The sequence below is a fragment of the Peromyscus californicus genome, unplaced genomic scaffold (assembly GCF_007827085.1).
Source record: "Peromyscus californicus insignis strain IS unplaced genomic scaffold, ASM782708v3 Scaffold_5__1_contigs__length_169319896, whole genome shotgun sequence".
Classification (NCBI taxonomy): domain Eukaryota; kingdom Metazoa; phylum Chordata; class Mammalia; order Rodentia; family Cricetidae; genus Peromyscus; species Peromyscus californicus.
In genome coordinates this window covers 22,455,585-22,476,609 of record NW_026294573.1, presented here as the reverse complement: position 1 = coordinate 22,476,609, position 21,025 = coordinate 22,455,585, and the positions used below count along the sequence as shown (strand labels likewise).

Sequence of the window (21,025 nt, the reverse complement as noted above, 5' to 3'; positions counted from 1 at the left end):
CATTATTTCTTCTCTCACTAAAAGTTACAGCTTCTCATGGCATGGTTATAGCGTCAGCTCTTAACTCTCTGCAGACACTAGTCATTTTAGTTTTATATTTTCTCCCGCTCTGCACTGTCAACTTGCTTCACCATCTTCGCTGGTCTATCTGCTTTGGCTTCTCTCTTTTATCCTGCAGAGTCCCTTCAACTGTCTGGTGAGCTGTGACTAAATTCAATCGCTGAGCAGAAGCCTGAATAATGAACAGGCAGCTGTGTACGTGAGGATTCACGTGAGGGTCCTGAAAACTAGTTGTGTGTGGGGGGGGGATGGTTGTAAGGGGACTTTCACACTGAGGACAGGTAAAAATCAGTTTCTAGAGCTGGGCATAGAAGCAAATGACAATGATGTTCATACTTGGGAGGTAGAGGCAGAAAGATCAGAAATTCAAGGACATCCCCTGCTATATAGTGAGTATGAGGCCAGCCTGGGCTACATGAGACCCCATCTCAAAGAAAGAAGAAAAAAAAGAGAAAGAAAAAAGAAATCCATTTCTAAAGTTCCTCTCCCACTGTGTTGGGAACTTCTGGCTACAGAGCTGGGGAAGGGGCTTATGGGCTCATCTCGTCTCCATTTGGCTTTTCATTCCGCCCCTGTGTTTGCTGACCCTGGGTCCAGAGGGCCTCCAGGGGAACAGCCCTGCTCTCCTGTCCTGCTGTCCTGTAGAGTGGAAGGATAATCACCTGGCTGTGCAAGGTGCATAGGTTGGGTTGGGGGATAGTAAGGGTCTTATTAATACCTCTGTTGACAACCAACCTCCTACGCTGTCAATCCCACACCTCACCCTGCTCAGCTTGTTACATCTCTGTCAATCACTTAGAACCTTCTAAAATACATGTTGACCTCTTCCAGAGAAGAAAAACTGAAGCATAGAGATGAAGTGACTTTTCCTGATCATGTGTCTAGTTTAGCACATCAAGAAGGCATTTAACTCTGGCATTCTAGTGCCAGTACCTGCTAACCAATTTGGCACACTATCCCTTCCGTCCCCTATTACAAACTGATGTCTGTCTGTTTATCCACTTGGGTTTTTTAAAAAAGATTTAATTTATGTGTAGGTGTATATATGCTAAGTGAGTGCAGTGCCTGAGGAGGCCAGAAGAGGGCAGCAGATCCCCTAGAATCGGAGTTACAGGCAGCTGTGCCGCTTGGGAACTGGACTTGGGTCTTCTGGCTCTTAACTGCTGAACCAGCTCCCTGGCCTTCTCCATGTAGTTTCCAGGCACTGAATCAGTGATAGAAGAATGATGATGCCAGGCATCTTTCATTGTGGGGCTGGGATGTGGCTCAGTGATAAAGCACCTACTTAGCATGCACAAGAGCCCTGGGTTTATCCTCAGCATTGAAAAAAGAAAAAAAAAAAAAATGCCAGCCATTGGACCAGACCCAGAGAAAGCTCTGTCTGAACCACTATCGACTCTTCAATGCTTTTAGGAAACCTTTTTTTTTCAAGTCAAAAATCCCCATTAGCTCATCTTGAATTATGTAGCTGCCTGGGCACTTGCTCCCAAATAGCCACCTCAGCATTCTTCCTCTTCTTAAAACACCAAGGGCCTGAACACCATCCCTCCTGAGCCCGAAACTCATTCACTTTTCTGACTCAGGAGGATGAGGACCACTTCTGTTCATTTTTCTTCCTCAGGTGGAGACTGAGTGTGCTCTGTGAGGGAACCTCTCTTCTCATCTGTACAACAAGAGCCACATTGGCTCCATACACAGTCCATGGCATCTGGGGAGCTGGGTTTCCTCAGCTCAAAACCTGCCCCTCATGAGCACTGAATCTAAAGAAGGATTTTCTCCTCAGGAAAATTCAGGGTGGCCAGTCAGAGTGCCAAGTGCCTGACCCTGGGAGCCCAGAGATGGTCAAGAGTTTCCCTTCTCAGTATAAGGCATTCTTTGGACTGGTCTGACCACTTAGTGGGTTATTTGCGTTCTTTCTCTCTCTTTTTTAATTGTTTTTTGAGACAGGGTTTCTCTGTGTACCCTTGACTGTCCTGGAACTCACTCTGTAGACCAGGCTGGGCTTGAACTCACAGAGATCCACCTGCCTCTGCCTCCCGAGTGCTGGGATCAACGGTGTGCGCCACCATCTTGGAGTGACGGGGCCACGGTAGCACATGCCATTACTCCTAGCACTTGAGAGGGAGAGGCAGGTAGAGCTCAATGAGTATGAGGCTGGTCTGATCTACAAAGCAAGTTCCAGGCCAGCCAAGGCAACACAGCAAGACCTTGTCTCAAAATCAATAATATAATATCAAACTCTTGGAATGCCTTTTCTTTTATGAGCCAGACACAATGACAAAAGCACCGAACGTATGATCTCTGTTCCTCCTCACTGCAACCTTGGGTTAATACAATCTTACCTCTGGCGGTACATGCCTGTAATTCCAGCACTTGGGAGACTGAAGCAGGAGGATTGTCAAGAGTTCAAGGCCAGCCTGGGCTACAGAGTGAAACCCTGTCCAAAAAAAAAAAAAAAAAGAACAAAAGAAAATTCTCTATCTACTGATGAGCTATACAGATCTCAAAGACGTGTAGCTTGGGAAAGGGACAGTGAGAGCTCACACTCAGAGCCACACGGTCCCCAGAGCACTGGCTCAAAGCCACTGCCCCATAGCGCCCTGTTTTCCTGTTGTTCACTTTGTCAAGGTTTTCCCTGCTCTGGTAATGAATGGGTCCAGACTCAGCTGGTTTTCATACATTCCCAGCCCCTCTAGGTAATCGGACACAACCTGCTCATAGCTCAGCTGCTTAGGTATAACCAGACTTATTAATAATGTCACAGGCCCAGTGACAGACCCAGGGGGCCAGGAGGAAAAGGTCCACTCAGAACAAAACACTCACCTCTGTCCGAGGTTTCTGGACAGCGAGAGTACCTCTGCCTTGGTTTGCTTCAAACGGATAATAAACATCTATTGGACATTTACTGTGTGCCAGGCATGCAGACAAGCCATTTCCATCATTTAATCTCCACAGCACTCCATGGGGTAGATAGCAATTACAGACCTCAATTTATCAAGTTGGGTAATGAACTTGTCGAGGTCACAGTCAGGAAGAGGTTTGGTGAGATCCTAGTGGTCTACCTGAAGGCTGGTGTTTCCTCTGGACTCAGGTTTTAGCGTCTCCTCCCCTGTGCACTCAGTGGGCTGTGTGTGTCGCTCACATGCTCCTTGTCAAATATAAGATCCCAAGAGCAGGGACAACATTTGCCTCACTCTCCTAAAAGCCTGCAGCCTACAGCAGCACCAGGTAGAGAGTGGCTACCCAGGACACATCTGTGGAATGAGTGTATATAAAGATGTCTGTCTTCCACATCAGCCAGGCACTGTGACCTTCTCCCTGCTGACCCCAGCAGCCTAAGTAAGCATAAGTAGAGTGACACCTAGTACTCATTGATGAGTACGAGTGGGAATGTATCAAGGTACCTTAAACTTCAGAAGCAAGGAGTCACAGACCAAAGAATCAAATCAAGGTCGCTCTCTCTTCTTCAGCCCTCCTCCTTCCTCATCTTGGACCTACCCAGGCCTCCTGAAGGATGACCCTCTTTGCCCCGGGTCTAAAGTGAGTCAGCCCTGCAGGTGGCAGGAGAAATCTTCACTCATTTATCCAAGGGAGCTAATTTGATTTCAACTAAATGGAGGTGGTAATGATGTTGTTTTTCTCCATGAGAGCAAAAATTAACAACAGCATCAACCGTCCAACCGACCTTGAGGGACCTCAGGATGCAAACTCAATGTGGAGACCAAACCCAACCCAACTCTCTGTGGATCGCTTCAGTATTTACCATTAGTATTCCGCCTAAATGCTTTTCAACCCTAGGATATAACAGCTGTTTACTGGACAATATTTAAACACAGAATCATATCCTAAGAAAGGTATGGAAGCCAGTGTTAACACTGCAGAAGTCCTTATTGCTGATACCACACCAACACATAAATATCATATTCCATAAAAGGGAACATGCTCCAAGACTGTTTAACCTTCTCTTTGCAATGTGCTGTGTCCATCTTTCTGATGGCCACAGTTATATGAATTAATATTTTCAGCAGTTGCTTTACAGTCCAAAGGTCACCAAGCTTTTTCTGCACAGGGCCAAAGAGTGAATATTAGATAAATATTAGATAAATAACAGTCATCATTAGGTCTCTGTCCTATATTCCTCTACTTTTTTTTGTTAATGTGTATGAGTGTTTTGCCTGCATGTATGTGCAACACTTGCATGCCGGTACCTGAAGAGGCCAGAAAAGGGGATCACATTCCCAGAACTGGAATTACAGACAGTTGTGAGGCACCCTATAGATGCTAGAAATGAAACTTGGGACCTCTGGAAGAGAAGCCCGTGCTCTTAACTGCTGAGCCATCTCTCCAGGCCCCGTTTATGTAGACACACAAAAAGAAAATTTTAGCTCAAGGACCATACAAAAACAGACAGAGGTCCATGCCTGGCAGTACATGCCTGTAATCCTAACACTTGAAGTTGAAACAGAAAGACCATGAGTTCAAGGCCAAGGTGATGCTGCATAGTGAGACCCTGTCCCACAAAGAAGTACGTCAGTAGAGTGTTTGCCTAGCATGCCAAAGCCTTGGGTTCAAGCCCCAAGCCTGAATAAGCCAGGTGTGGTGGCACAGGCCTGTGGTCCCAGCACTGTAGTCCTAGCAGTAGCAGTAGCAGCAAAAGGATCAGAAGTTCAGAGTCATCTTCAACTACAGAGGGAGTTGGAGGCCAAGCAGATGCATGAGATCTTGGGTTTTTTGTTGCTTGCTTGCTTGTTTGTTTGTTTTTGTTTTGTTTTTTGAGACAGGGTTTCTCTGTGTAGCCCTGGATGCCCTGGAACTTACTCTGTAGACCAGGCTGGCCTCAAACTACAGAGATCCACCTGCCTCTGCCTCCCGAGTGCTGGGATTAAAGGCGTGCAGCACCACCGCCCAGCTGAGATCCTGTCTTAGTAAATGTACAAAGACAGACTCCACTGGGCTGGACTAACTTCACCCACGAGTCCTAACCAAAGTCAGTTGGAAATCCTCCGTTGAAGAATGCAAAGGCTGCGTCCACGCTCCTGTTACCACAAACAAGGCTGTGACAAAACCTCTGTGGGCATAACTAACTGGTGAGTGCCTTGAGATAAGGTTCCTGGAACCTCAGAGCCAGAGGAATATTCAAAGTGGGAACACCAGGTGTTCCAGATGGGTTCTGTAGAGGAACGCAGTGGGGACATGCTCCATCCCACTTTGGGATGCCTCGAAGTACAAGCAAGTGAGTTCTCTCTTAGGACCTAGCAACTGTGTGGCTTCGAGTGTGGTTCAAAGGCAGACCCCACCCCCACCCCCAGCATGATCCTCCCCAGCACCACATAAGAAGAAAAACAGCCTCTCTTCCACCTGCCAATATTCTTCCTGGGTCTACTCACAGAGTCATGGATCCAAGTCTGACTTCTCCAGAAATTCCCCATTCCCTGTACCTCCATGAGAGCTGAGAACTGAGGTGGGCACCGCCTCTACCATGGTGAGATTTATTGCAGTAGTGTTCCTGTGGTGGTTTGGATGTAACTGGCCCCCGTAATCTCATAGGGAGTGCCACTATTCGAGGATGTGGCTCTGTTGGAGTGAGTGTGGTCTTGTTGGAAGAAGTGTGTCACTGTGGGGGCGGGCTTTGAGGTCTGTTTTGCTCCAGCTTTGCTCAGTGTTGCCTGCAAGACATAGGACTCTCAGCTACTACTCCAGCACCACGTCTGCCTGCATGCCCCCATACTCCCTGTCATGATGATAATGGACTAAACCTCTGTAAGTGAGCCAGCCCAATTAAATGTTTCCTTTATAAGAGTTGCCGCCGGATAGTGGTGGCTCACACCTTTAATCCCAGCACCGGGGGGGGGGGGGGGGGGGGGGGGGGGGGGGGGGGGGGGGGGGGGGGGGGGGCGCCAGAGGCAGGTGGATCTCTCTGAGTTCCAAGCTGGCCTGGGCTACAGAGTGGGTTCCAGGACAGGCACCAAAGCTACACAGAAAAACCGTGCCTCAAAAAAAGAAACCCTACTCTGTGAGTTCGAGGCCAGCCTGGTCTACAGCGCGAGATCCAGGAAAGGCGCAAAGCTACACAGAGAAACCCTGTCTCGAAAAACCAAAAAACAAAAAAAAACAAAACAAAACAAAAAAAAAAAAAGAAACCCTAACTAAGATAGTCCTCTAAAAGACACATTTATATCTCAACCCCCAGTCCTTGTGAATGTGAGATTATCACATAAAGGGTATTTGCAGATGAAGAGAAGGACCCTGAGGTATGAGTACCTGAATTACAAGGCTGGGACCAACCTTCAAGTGTCCTCCTATGACACAAGGAGGAGGTGGCAGCCATGTAAAGATGGGAGCTGTAGTAGGAGCCATGCAGGCCCAGCTGAGGAATGCCTGGTGCCTCCAGGAGCTGAAAGCCCCTGTTACTGAACAGGAATTGTCTGGAGCACTGGGAATTCCCCACTTTGAACATTCCTTCTGACTCTGAGATTCCAAGAACCATAACCCAAGGTAGAGGCAAGGAAAGATTCCTCCCAGTGGATGGGCCTTGGGGGAGGGGTACAGCCCTGTTGGCCCCTTGACTTTGAACTTGTGATTCAGAGCCAAAACTATGGGACACAGAGCCCTGTGCGTCCGATCTTCAGACTGGAAGAGGCTCTGATCTCCAGGGAGGCTGGGCTTTACACTTCCCCTTCCCCTTTACAGATGATCAAAGTGAGGCCTGGAGAGGCAGTAAAAGGCCAAACAGGAGCCGGGCGGTGGTGGCGCACGCCTTTAATCCCAGCACTCGGGAGGCAGAGCCAGGCGGATCTCTGTGAGTTCGAGGCCAGCCTGGGCTACCAAGTGAGTTCCAGGAAAAGGCACAAAGCTACACAGAGAAACCCTGTCTCGAAAAACCAAAAAAAAAGGCCAAACAGACCCAGTTTCCTGACTTCTGTGAGCTGCCCTCTTGGAAGCTAAGGCTCAGTGAAAACCCAAGGTCTTGTCCTGGACTCCAGAGTCTCCAACAGAGCTCCAGGCTCTCTGCAGATGTCTACATTGTCAGTTCTGACGGGCTCCCAGGTCTGGTAACTGACCAACCCAGCATAGCTCAACAGATGGTGGACTCTACAACAACCATTGCCACCTCCACCTCAGCCGTGACACTGACGGGTGCTTCCAAGTGCCTGACACATCCCACCAACTGGACTATGACATGGACATCAATCATCTTATTTAACCACTCCAGGACCCCCGTGGAACCACTGCTATGGTTTCCTCACTTTATGGTGGAGAAAAATAAGCCTCAGTGGGCAGGCTGAGTTGAATGCTGTGCCCAGGACGCCATGTCAACCTGCAACCTGACAATGTACCCTTACAGGGAAGCAGCGAAGCCATACTAGATGAGGGTTGGCCCTAGACTCCCCCCACCTCCCAGCACTGAGGTTGAAACTGGAGCCTGTGTACACTGGCAGGAAAGCACTGACATGCATCTCCTGTCCAAATTCTCTCCCTATTTAAGGTTTGTTTGTGAGCTGGGATTGAACCCAGTACCTTGGCCATGCTCACTCAGCCTCTACCACTGAGCTACCTCTTCAGCCCCTTGGTATTATTTTTCTTAATGTTTATTTATTTATTTAGTGGGGGCATGCACACCACATCATGCACGTGGAAGTCAGAGGACAGCATTCAAGACTGAGTTCTCCCCTCCCACCAAGTGGGTCCCAAGGGTTGGACTGAGGTCGTCAGGGTTAGCAGCAAGCCCCGTTACAGGCTCAGCCACTCCCCATCTCCTCCTTCCCTGCCGAAGAGAGGGCACATGCAGGGATGAACGTGAGAAAATAAGGAGCATGCCCTTTCGAGAATGGAGGGCAAAACTGGAGTGACCGTTAAAAAGCAGGGGATGGCGAGTGCTGGCCGTGACCAGCCCAGCCCAGGAAGGATTCTTCCCAGAACCTGACCACGCCTTGAGTACAGACCTCCACCCTCCTGAAAGAAGAAACTTTGGCGGCTTCTTGCTTTGGTTTTAGTTTTGAGATGAGGGCTTTTTGTTTTGTTTTTACAGGCACATGGGCATGTCGTTGCCTGAGACAGGGTTTTACTTTGTAGCCCAGGCTACCCTTGATCTTGCAGTCCTCCAGAGTACTAAGACTACAGGCCTACACATATAGACTATTAATACTGAAAAGGAAGCTAGCTGGGTAGGTGTCTAACATGCAGATTTTTTTTTTTTTTTTTTTTTTTTTTTTGTGTGTAGTCCTGGCTCATTTTGTAGACCAGGCTGGCCTCAAACTCAGAGATCTACCTGCCTCTGCTGGGATTAAAGGTGTGCACTACCGTGGCCCAATCATGTGCAGACTCTTAACTGTGGACAGGTTTACTTGTTGGGGATACAGGTCACTCATTCTCCCACCGAACCAACATAACCACACAAGAGGGGAGCACCATTTATCCCCAAGGAGAAGGCTGAGAGGCAGAGAGGTGAAGTTGCCAAGCAGGCCCTGAATTAGGTCTCTGGTCCTTGGGATTCTAAGTCTCACATTCCTAGCCACTACCCCCAACCTTCTCCCTGGGGTGGAGAGCAACCCCTCTGTTTTACAGATGAAGGGCTTGGAGGCAGTGTTACCACAGGGATCCCAAAGGCCGGGTGTATTGTGGGGGAAGAGAGAACAGTCAACACTGCAACTGCCAGCAGCCAGGGGTCCAGCTGGAGCTCCCTCTATTTGCAGACAAAGGGTGATTGCTCTCCCAAAGGACAAAACAAGCCTGACGGGACAGCGAGGGCGGCAAGCTGTGTCCCTGCCCACCATTTAAGAGGAATGGCACTTGGCCAGAAATTAATTAGCTGTCTCGGTTTTGGCAGAGCCGGAGGAAGGAAAGTGGTTAATTATAACGAAGCCCAGTGAGCTTATCACAGGAGAAGATTATGGCTGGAACTGGAAATAAAGGGCCCCTGAGTCGAGCATGAGTGGGGGAGACCAGCCAGGCTATACTTAGCAATAACTAGGCCAAAGGCCTCGCTTCTGTTGGAGACCCAGAGCATGCTCAAAGAGCTCTCATTCCCTGGTCCTTGACTCTGCTTAAGGATGGCTGGATTGTGGGGCGGACTGTATCCAGACATCAGGGAGCTCCAAGAGAGCAGAATCCGGGGCTAGGGAGACGGCTTGTGAGTAAAGTGCTTCCTGTGGAAGCATCTTAATTCCCTTTTCTCTGGTGGCTGTGGCTTTCTATTGCAGAGCTCAGAGACTCCACAGAGGGAACCAAGGACCAGTTAGAGATTTAAGAACTATTTAACGATGTCTTCTTAGGGTCAGGAGCTAGGAACAGCATAGAGAATGGAGGAAGCAGTTTCTGCTCTCTAGGGGAAGCCAGAGGGAAAGGGAAGAGAAGGGAGAAGCCAGAAGGGGAGGAGAAGCCGGAGGGAGGGAGGGAGGGAGGGAAGAAAGGAAGAAGGGAGGGAGGGAGAAGGAGGGAGGGAGAAGGAGGGAGGGAGAGAGGAGAAGCCAGAGGGAGGGAGGGAGGGAGGGAGGGAGGGAGGGAGGGAGGGAGGGAGGGTGGAAAGGAAGAAAGGAAGGAGGGAGGGAGGGAGAGAGAGAAGGAGGGAGGGAGGAAGGAGAAGCCAGAGAGAGAGAGAACAAACAGTGGCAATACCACTATAAAACCTTACTTACTGACCATCTGTGTGTGTGTGTGTGTGTGTGTGTGTGTGTGTGTGTGTGTGAAAATGCTTATGTGGAGGTCAGAGGTCAACTTCCAGGATCTTCCTCTGTTGCTCTCCACCTTATTTTTTGGAACAGGGTATCTCAATGAACTTGGAGTTCACCCTTTCAGCTAGACTGGGATCTGCCATCTCTGCCTCTGTCCAGCACAGGGGTTCAGAAGATGCCGTTACAAGCAGCTTTTTGGGTGGGTGCTGAACCATCTCCCCAGCCTGATGAGCACACATTCTTGTCTCTGTCTCTGCTGTTGTTTGAAGGTGTCTCCCAAGACTTCACATGTGGAAAATCCCCATTGTGAGTGAGGTATTCAGGGGGTGGAAACAGCCAAATAAGGCGTTTGGCGGGAGATACAGGGGGCTTTAAGAGGTAGACAGGGTTAGATAAGGGCATAGGGGTGCCTAAGATGGATCCTGGTGTCTTAAGAGGACATATAATCCTGGAAGAGTGTGAGGCCAGTCAGGTGTGGTGGTGCCTGCCTTTAATCCCAGCTCTCAGGAAGCAGAGGCAAATGGATCTCTATGAGTTCAAGGCCAGCCTGGTCTACATGGCAAGTTCTTTTTGTTGTTGTTGCTTTGGTTTTGGTTTTGGTTTTGGTTTTTTGAGACAGGGTTTCTCTGTGTAGTTTTGGTGCTGTCCTGGCTCTCGCTCTGTAGACCAGGCTGGCCTTGAACTCAGAGATCTGCTTGCCTCTGCCTCCTAAGTGCTGTGATTAAAGGCGTGTGCCACCACTACTGTCCGGCTACAAATTCTGAACCTCTTTTAAAAGGGGGACAGTGTTCCTAAACGCAATGCAGCTCTTCCCAGCCATCGACTGACAAGACTAGAAGTTCTTTGTCCCTCTCTTCTAAGTGATGGTAACGAGGAAGCATTGAATAATGTCATTGCATTTAATCCTGACAAAAATCAGGGACAGTGAGCACTGCCCCAGAACTAGGAAGCTGGGAGAGTGAGGTTCAGAGAAGCAAATGAACTTGCCTGAGGCCACACAGCCTCATCTAACAGCTCAGCCACACTGCAGTATCCAGCTATGATCTCAGGTATGGCTGGGAAGGACTTTTATAATCAGCTGAGTCAAGTGAAGGAAATTAACCTTGATCATCAGGATCCCTCGTGTGATCAGTTACTTGTCCTTCAGGACACCACTAAGGGCCTCTGAGATGGCTCAGAGGGTAAAGGTGCCTGCCTGCCTCCCAACAATGCAAGCCTGACGACCTGAGTTTGCTCCTCAGAACCCAGGGAAAAGTGGAAGAACTGAGGCCACAAGGATGTCCTCTGATCCATACTGTGGAATGCGCCCCCCCCGTAAAAAATGAATTGAATTGGATTTTTTTTAGAACAACACTGAGACCTTCCCCTTCCCCTGGAAGAAGACTCAATCTCCTGTGGAATGCCTCACCAGCTTTGCTGGAGGCTTTCCAACCTGGTGACTGCTCTACCAGACTTACCTACCCACACCCCACAACTACAGGAGCCCCCTAGAACGGTAGCCCATGGGCTCTTTTTCAATGATAGAAGCAGAACTAATAAAGACTCAGGCTAAACTCAGGGCCAGTGAATTGAGGTCTCCTCACCCCTCACACAGAAAAGGACACAGGCTGTGCTGGGAGGCGGGGTCACGGTTATAAAAGCCATCATGACAGGATGCCATGGGCTTTGCTAGGCCGCCCTGGGTGGCCTGGGGTGACGAGGCCTAAGGAAGTAGGAGGAGTGTCTCATAGCTACCTGCTCATCTAGCAGCTCCGCTTGCTCCTTCGGGGAACCATGGAAAATCACCAGACACAGGACACTCTGACAGGATAAGCGTTTATAACCAAGGGAAGCAGATGTTCCCTCACAGGTCCTGCAGGGTCATCTGGCTCAGCCAGGAGCACCAGCCTCTCTCTTCACTTAAAGTCCTGGGCAGCCAGCCCACCGGCATCGGAGGACCAACTCTTCCTGTAGGGTCAGGCCCAGTGCTGAGGTCACACAAGCATCCTGACCACCTTCTGCCCGAAACATTCTCCCTCCTAGCAACGGGCCTCTGCTCACCTGCTGTATGTCCACCGCCCCGGCATCTCCCATGCCTGTTCTAGCTTCCTTGATTCATTGTCCGTGGATGGTTTTTGTTTAGCTCCCACCACCCGACCTTCTGAACCGTCACTTCCCTAGGGCTGAGACTGCAACTGTCCACCACCACTCGTGGCTGGTGACGGCCTGGGATTTGAACCCAGGGCCTCCTAGCACACCAGGCGAGCACTCTTCCAACTGAGCTTCGTCCCTAGCCCTGTGTCTGGTCTTCTGTCGGCTAATTCACTGTCTCTCTTTTCTCCACTAGAACAGCAGCTCCCGGAAGGCAGGGACTGCGTGCCTGTCACTGTTTTGTCCCGTCATCTGGAGGGGTGCCTCAGACTCAGGAAAAGTCGCGGATGGGAGGGTCCCACCTGCTGGTAATGCAGGTGTTGGACTGTGATGCCCAGTTCACAGGTGAGAAAACAGCCTCAGGCAGCTGAACACAGAGACCTGGGTCTGGACCCACGCGTCTGCCTCTGAAGAACGGAACTGCCTCTCCAGCTGTATGTCTGGATGAGGGTGTCAGCAGCCCCCAGGCCTGCCCTATGCCTTTCCAGCTCTGCTCCAACCAACTGTGCTGGTACGGCTGTGATGCCAGGACTTCCACTTTGGAGGTTTGGGAGGAAAGTCAGGTCAATCCCATCACATAGGGCGTCAGAGGGCAGTGTGGCCTAAGTGAGACTCTGTCACAAATAAATTTTTAAAAGAACCCACTTCTTTTACGTTTTTAATCTTCTTCTTGTTAAAATTTTACCTCAATTGTTATTGGTATTTTTGTGTAGGGTGTTTTGCCTGCATGTATGTCTGTGTACCACATGTGTACCCGGCGCCATGGAGGCCAAAGAGGGCATCCAATCTCTTGGAACTAGAATTACAAACAGTTGTGAGCCACCATGTGGATGCTGGGAATTGAATCCGGGTTCTCTGGAAGAATAATCAATGCTCTGAACGGCTGAGCCGTCTCCCTGTCTCAAGAACCTCTTCCTTTGTCTTTTCTTTCTTTCTTCTTCCTTCTTTTTATGCATGCCTCCCCACATGCAATAAGTAATAAAAATATACTTTAATAAAAATGTTATTTATGTGTATGTACGTGTTGTGCCTGTGTGAATTTATATGCACCATGTGTGTGCAATAGCCCATGGAGGCCTGAAGAGGAAGTCAGATCCCCTGGAACTGAACTTACAGGAAGTTGTGAATCCCCAAGTGGGTGCTGGGAACCTAACCTGAGTCCTCTATTAGAGTAGCAAGCACTCTTAATCACTGAGCCATCTCTCCATCCTTTTTTTTTTTTTTTCCTGGTTTTTTGGGTTTTTTTTTTTTTTTTTTTTTTTTGGTTTTTCGAGACGGGTTTCTCTGTGTAGCCCCTGTCTGCCCTGAAACTCTCCCCATGGACCAGGCAGCCTCAAACTCAGCAATCCACCTGCTTCTGCCTCCTGAGTACCAAGATGAAAAGCATGAGCCACCACCGCCCAGCTCAGGCTCAGCAAGGGTTCTTAACACTCAGCCTCTGGCAGTAGGACTTCTGACCTAGTAGGACTTTGAAGCTGAAGGTTCTTTCTTTTCACTCGTCACAGAGACTAGGAAGACTGTAGAGGACAAGCTGCTTCTTCACACACCCTTCCAGGCCTGAGACAAAGCCGCTGATTTCTGCAGCTGTGCTGGAAGCTATAAATCAGTAGAACACAGGCAGCCACCCCACCCCACCCCACAGCCCCCAACTGAAATGGGGCACAACAGCCTGCTTGCTGCTAACTCGCTAATTTAAGCCAGGCTTTCTGCTCTACCCTGCGATTACCCTCCTTCCTGTGCTGGGAAGATATTCTGGGGAGCCAATTTGATTTCAAAGTCCCAGGATCCTGAGTTTAATGAAATCATGCTTTACCCTTGCCTCTCAAAGTCCAGACATCTGGCAGGGGTGTATGTGTGCAGGGATGAGCCCTGGGGTCACAGCTGGTGGAGACTCATTCTTGCAGTCCCAGCTGGAGTAGGGGAGGCCTGAATTTTTGCTTGTCTTATCTTTCTCCATCTATCTGAATCTCTGACACCACACTTGCACCCAGTGGCTTTCTAGAATCTGCTTTATCCCTTCAGCGACAGCAACCTCCTTACAGGGCAGCAGCCAGGTCATCCTTAAAGAGCTCTGACTGGGCCAGCCAGTGGTGGCGCACGCCTCTAATCCCAGTGCTTGGGAGGCAGAGCCAGGTGGATCTCTGTGAGTTCGAGGCCAGCCTGGTCTACAGAGCAAAACCCTGGACAAGCACCAAAACTACACGGAGAAACCCTGTCTGGAAAAACCAAACAAACAAAAAAGAAGGGGCTCTGACTAGGGGTGCAGGGGTCTGTACAGAAACGGTGGGAGGGATGTACAACCACACTTACTCAAAATATTCATAGGAGTGCCATCTAGATTGCCATGATGGTGGGAGAAATAAGGGGCTGGGGAGAGATAGCTCAGTGGTTAGGAGCCCTTGTTGCTCTCCCAGAGGATCCAAGTTCAGTTCCCACATCCGGCAGCTCACAACTGCCTGTAACTCCAGCTCCAGGGGGATCTGATACCCTCTTCTGGCCTCCTCAGGCACCCAAACAAACAAACAAATTAAAAAGAAGACCCCAACTGGCTCCCTCTACGCTGGACAGATGACGCAGCATTTAAGAGCGCTTGTTCCTGCAGGCCCCAGGCTCAATCCCTAGCACCCATTGGGTGGTTCTCAACCTTCTGTAACTGCAGTTTCAGAGGATGTGATGCCCTCCCCTGGCCTCCACGGGCACCAGGCATGGATGTGGTGCACACACAAACATGCAAGCAAAATACACATAAAATTAAACAAATAGCCGGGCGGTGGTGGTGCACGCCTTTAATCCCAGCACTCGGGAGGCAGAGCCAGGCGGATCTCTGTGAGTTCGAGGCCAGCCTGGGCTACCAAGTGAGTCCCAGGAAAGGCGCAAAGCTACTCAGAGAAACCCTGTCTCGAAAAACCAAAAAAAAAAAAAAAAAAAAAAAATTAAACAAATAAATCTAATTTTGAAAAATGGAAGAAAATTGGGCTGGAGAGATGGCTCAGCGGTTAAGAGCACTGACTGCTCTTCCAGAGGTCCTGAGTTCAATTCCCAGCACCCACATGGTGGCTCACAACCATCTGTAATGAGATCTGGTGCCCTCTTCTGGCCTGCAGGCATACAGAAACACTGTATATATAATAAATAATAAAACTTTAAAAAAGCAACTATTACTATCTGATGGACACAAGCTAAATTGTCTTTGTAGATCACTCTTCAGAAAATTATCTGATCCACACTTACAGAACAGCATGACTGGCTGAAAGAATAGTGCAAAGCAAAATAAAGCAAATAAATAAAATTCTTTTTTTAAAAAATGGAAGAAAATTAGGATGATAGGACTGGAAAAGATGGCTCCAAGGTTAAAAGCACCTGCTGGTGCTGCAGAGGACCCAGGCTCGGTTCCCAGCACCCACATGGAGGTTCACAACCATCCATTAACTCCAGTTCCAAGAGATTTGACACCCTCTTCTGATCCCCTTGGACATCGGGCATGCACACGGTGCACATACATTCATGAAGGCAAATGCTTACAAAATCAATAGATCTTTAAAAAATAAAAATACGGGGTTGGGAATTTAGCTCAGTGGTAGAGCGCTTGCCTAGCAAGCATAAGGCCCTGGGTTCGGTCCTCAGTTCATGGTGGGGGTGTGGGGGGGTGTGGGGGGGGCGGCGGGAATAGAACCTGGTGGTAGGTAGAGCCTAAATCCCAACACTCGGGAGGCAGAGGCAGGTGGATCTCTGTGAGTTTGAGGCCAGATTGGTCTACAGAGTGAGTTCCAGGACAGTCAGGGTTACACAGAGAAACTCTGTCTCAAAAAACAAAACCAAAACCAAAGCCACGGGCTTTTAAAAAGATACATTTACTTTTATTTTCCGTGGCAGCAAGTTTATCTTTGCCCTGTACTCATGCAGTACCCTCAAAGGCCAGAAGAGGGGGTCAGTCGAATCCTTTGGAACTGGAGTTACCGACAGTTGTGAGCTGCCAAGTGGGGGCTGGGAACGGAACCTGGTCCTCTGGAAGAGCAGTCAGAGCTCTTAACCACTGAGCCGTCTCTGCAGCCCCACGGTGGCTTTTTAAAAATGGTTTCCCCTCTCTCTTTGGTTTTGTTCATTTGAAACAAGGTTTCAATTCTGTATCTCAGGCTAGCTTAGAAGGCAAGATAGTCAAAAGCTGAAGGGCCGTGTGGGCCACAATAAAAGCCTTCTATCGAACCGGGCGGTGGTGGCGCACGCCTTTAATCCCAGCACTCGGGAGGCAGAGCCAGGCGGATCTCTGTGAGTTCGAGGCCAGCCTGTGCTACCAAGTGAGTTCCAGGAAAGGCGCAAAGCTACACAGAGAAACCCTGTCTCGCAAAACCAAAAAAAAAAAAAAAAGCCTTCTATTACCTTCACACACAACCTTACAAAATCCATTTACCTGGATCCTACGTGATCCTAATTTCATAAAGATAAGTATGTATGTGTGTTTATGTATGTGTCTGTGTGTGTGTTTGTGTGTGTGTACAGAAGCAGAGATGGGAAAGAAATACACATAAATGACTAAGCTTTTCTCTGCAGTAGGATTATGGGTAATATCACCCTCTGCTGGAATGTCTCCTTAGGTCCTGAAGTAACTATCTAGTTATCTTTATTATAAAAGAAAGCTTCTAAAATTGACCTGATAAACTTTCCCAGTAGCATCCACCCAGAGCTCCTCTGAAGCTTAATAAACGTCAACTGGGTGAATGAGAGGTGAGCCTTATTTACAGAAATTGCTTCTGAGAGGCATACTAAACACCTGGTGCCCGTTCGTGCCCCATGATCTCCTCATACTCATCCTTGGAGGGTCTATCACCCTCCCATTCCACAGAGCAGAACACTGAGGCTCAGAGCGATAATGTATGTATTGTTTAAGCTCACTCTCTTAGAAAATGTCAGTCTGCCCGACATTTGGGCTTTCAGCTTCTGGTATCACACACTGAGGCCTCGGAGATTTACACAACCCTGACCTCCACGCTGCATGCATCTCAAGCCTACACAGGCAGAGTGGTTACGGATGGTTTGGGGGCTCAGAAAGGCCTGAGTCTAAACTGGGTGTGCTTGTCTGGAACCCAGCACTTGGTGGGGTAAAGACAGGAAGATGAGACGTTCACCTTCATCCTCAACTACACAGCAAGTTGGGACCAGCCTGGGCTACAGGAGACCCTGTCACAGAACAAAAGCTGAGCTTGCGACTCCTATAACCCTCTGCAGTGAGAGGCACCTGCTGCCTCTGAGCCCGTGTCCTGGGCTCTGAATGAGAAGAGAAAGTCTGCAGAACGTGGTGCAGGTTGGAGAAGCCCTGGAACCAAGGAGAAACTCCGAGAGACTTCGGTGTCCTTGGTGACTCCTCCCACTCACTCTGCTGTGTCTGTGAGTCACACACACTCCCCAGGGAATGATCCTAAGACCTAGGAAATGGCAGATTCTGGGCAAGGCCAGCCGGCCCTGGCAGCTGTTCACTCTGCCCTCTCCCTGTTTGGTTTCACCCAAAGTCACCGGTCCGGTTTCTGTCTTCCTGTTAGGTCTAACGGGCTTGAGTTTCTCGGAGAGAGGCCGTGGAGGCTGGAGGCAAGGGTTTGGGTTACCTGTCCAGGGTCACAGGGCCCCTCCCACTGTCTGGCACCAGCCTCCAATTCCCCCATACTCACTCTCTGCTCACCTCGTGCACCCCTTTACCAGATTCTTCCTCCTGACCACCATTCTTCACAGGTCTCCCCATCCCCAGACACCCCCTGATTTCCTAGCATGGCTGGCCTTAGCATGGGGCCAAGAATCTGTCCAGACTCCAATTCCACATCCAGACTAGCAGCCAGAGCCCCAGAACACTGTCCCTAACACAGCCACCCTGGCCTGTCTCCAAGACTCTCCTCAAGTTCTCACCACCACCACCCCCCCCCCCCCATCAATTCCTTCTGTTGCCTAGTGTCTCCGGAACTCCCACAGCGTCTGCAACTTCTTGGGCATTCTGGAAGGCAGGGAGTAAGTTGGTGGACACATCACTGGCTCTGGAGGCCCCGAACACAGCGGATGCTTCCGACAACCCCGGGGAGAAGGACACTACTGTCAAGGCTTTTTATGCCTTGGTCCTGCAGCCTCTCCACCTTCTGACCCCCCAGACCCCAGGTCAAACTCCCTGCTCCCTACCGGACCTCTCACCGTCAATGCTGTTCCTCTGCCTGAGACGCCCGCCCCACCTCACCATACAGCCAACTGCAGCTACTCCCTCACCACGCAGTCCAGGTATCACCTCCTCTGGCTAAATCAAGTCCCTGCCCTGGATCTCAAAGCCCTAGGAAGCTGCATTTGATCCTGGGGTAGCATCTAACCTCGGGACCCTGGAGTATGGCTGTTAGGAGCCAGAGGCCACCTGAGGCTTGTGTTCAGTCTGGGCATCAAAAGCTCTGAGGCCAGGTGTGGTAGTGCACACCTTTATTTCCAGCACTCAGGAGGCCAAGACAGGTGGACCTCTACAGATGACTTCAAGGCCAGCCTGGTTCTACATAGTGAGTTTCAGACCAGCCAAGGCTGTGCCAAAAACAAAAACCAAACCCTGAGGCTGAACAGGCGTAGCAATGATTAACACCAGCGATTTTAATTGTTGACTAAATGTGCACCCTTGCAGGACAGGAGCCAGGGCCCAAAGCCCCAGCAGTTGCCCACTGCAGAAGCTGCTGCTGTGCTGGCTAATCCCAGCCCCCAACACACGCTGAAGGCCTAGTACACTCCAGGTGCCTGCTATTGGAGGCCGTTCCTGCATCACTCCAGCAAATCTTCCCAACAGCCTATTGTTATCATCATACTTTTTCAAAGGACGTAAACAGACTCAGGAAAGTTGAGCTGTTTGGCCACGGCCACATCCGTGGGACATGCTGAAGATGGGGTAGAAACTGGGCACCTCCTGACCCACAGCCATGACCTTTACTTCTGCACAACATCATCTTTCAGGAATGTCTTCTGGCTGGAAGTAGATCTGAACCCCTAATCTGAGCAAGAGGGGGCAAAAGGCAAGTGGCACATACTGAACCTCTCTAAACAAGACAGGGCTCAGGGCCCCCAAGTTCAAAGGTGTGTTTTTGAGAACTCTTCCCAGCAGCCCCCAGCACCTTGGCAGCAGACAGAGCGGACAACCAAAACCTTGCATACTACAAAGCCTGCTATGAGCCCTTACCTTAGTGTGAGGGGAAAAGTGCTTTACTGACATCACTGTGCTCCAGGTACAGCGAGTTGGAGACGTTTTACTTTGTTAACTTAGGCAGTACTCAGTGTTGCCTTGGTAGGCAAGTGCTCTCCCATTTCACTCTACCCCAAACCCGTTATCCTAGACTGGCTTCCAGTTCTCTGTGTAACCAAAGATGACTTCTGGCTTCCGAGCCTTCTGCTTCCATACCCCCGGGGCTGGGATTACAGCCATGGACCACAACACCCAGTTTATGGTGTGCTAGGGCTTGAAACCAGGGATTTATGCATGCTACACAAGCTATCTATTAAGTGAGCTACATCGTGTATCTCTTAAATGCCTATTCATATTCTCTCTCTCTCTCTCTCCCCACTCTCTTTGAGACAGGGTCTTGCTATATTCTCTAGTTGGCCTTGAACTTGCTCTGTAGCCTAGGACTCAAGGAGGATAGCCTGCCCTGAATCATAGCCAGAATTCCTGACCACATGGCCACTGGGGAAAGGAAGAGAGAACCCGTGGCCAGTCCACAGGAACCATGGGGGCTCTCTATTAGAGAACACACAGTGCAAAGACAGATGCCCAAAGCCATCCTGATGTCTCCCTCACCTAGGAGCTTAGAGGATTAATAAGAAACAATGTAAATACGGTCTCATACAGAAGAATTACAAACTGATGATTTGAGACAAGCCCACACTGCTACAGCAACCACAAAAGACGACTACCAAATGTGATTTGGGGACTGTCCCCACAGCCTGGAGCCTGTCCCTGCTGTATGCTCCGAAGACTCAAGGCATGGTGTAGAACACCTCAGCCCACCCCTGTGAGGTTTCAGAGGACCAAACATACACACTCCTCCTGTCAAATTACCGGTCACAAGCTGTGTGTGATAGACACACAAAGTGTTGCCAAACTGCCCGGCTTCCCTGATGCAGAAGCAAAGGAATGTCAAGGATGATTAAATGTAATGTAGTTAGGCTAGTGCAAGCATACACGCATACACACACACACACACACACACACACACACACACACACACACAGATCAAAGACCTGTCCTCACCTCAGAGTACTTGGCCTCTGTGTGAGACATGCAGGACCCCGGGAAGTCGGAGTTGGGGATCCGGGTGTGCAAAACGTAGTGTCCACACTGACCCTGGGACCAAATCCCGCAGCGCCCTCGACCAACTCACCGGACGATGCCAAACATGACGAGCACGTTGCCCAGCAGCCCCACGGCGCACACAGCCGAGTAGAGCGCCGTGATGGCGATGGCTAGGGCGAGGGATGAGGCGCTCCGGGCGCCCGGCGGCCCCGACGCGTTGGAGCTCGCGCTGGGGAAGGCGCTGGGGAAGGCGTCCGAGGCGTTGACGAGGAGCGGGGACTGCAGCTCGGCACGGGCAGAGGGCACCGGCTCCATGGCGCCGCCGCGTCCGTCTCCACGGTGCGCCCTGGGCGCAGGGACCCAGCGAGTGGCGCGCGGACAGCGGAGGCCACGGCCCCGACGTCGCAGGCTGCAGCGCTCGCTCCCGCCTCCTCCGCCCAGCCGGCCGCCCGCTGCGCTCGCCCAAGCCCCGGGAGCCCCGAGCCGCCGCGCGCACCACGTGGCTCGGAGGCGGCCGCCAGTCTGCGCCCGCGATCGGGGGCGGGCGCTGCACCACCGACTCGGGGGCTGGGCCGGAGAGGCCTCCCGCGCGCTCCCTCGCTGGGCTCCGCGGGCTCCAGGCACCCCCAGTCCGGCCCGGTCTCTCGCCCCACCCCCCACCCGGGCCACTTTGGAGTCAGAAGAACCTGGATGCGAATCCCGCCTCCCGCCTCTGCATGGACGAGGGGAGTAACCTTGAGCGAGTCGCTTAAACGCTCTCAAGTTCATTCTCTGTATCTGCAAGATGAAGAAAATCTCCCTGCCGCCTTCATAGGGTTTGGGGGGGGGATGAAGACGACGGAGTAAAAGAACTCAGCTTTCTTTCCTGCGACTC

The 21,025-nt window shown here is 50.5% G+C and overlaps 1 protein-coding gene across 1 annotated transcript in view; it reads right to left on the bottom strand.

Moving 5' to 3' along the window:
- Positions 1 to 20,805, bottom strand: part of Oprd1 (opioid receptor delta 1) — a 42,236-nt gene extending 21,431 nt beyond the window's left edge. Inside the window, exon 1 of the mRNA XM_052716606.1 lies at positions 20,240 to 20,805. Within this exon, the coding sequence (XP_052572566.1) occupies positions 20,240 to 20,466 (227 nt within the window). The 5' untranslated portion in view covers positions 20,467 to 20,805. The remainder of the gene's footprint in view (positions 1 to 20,239) is intronic.
- Between the last annotated feature and the right edge of the window lie 220 nt (positions 20,806 to 21,025).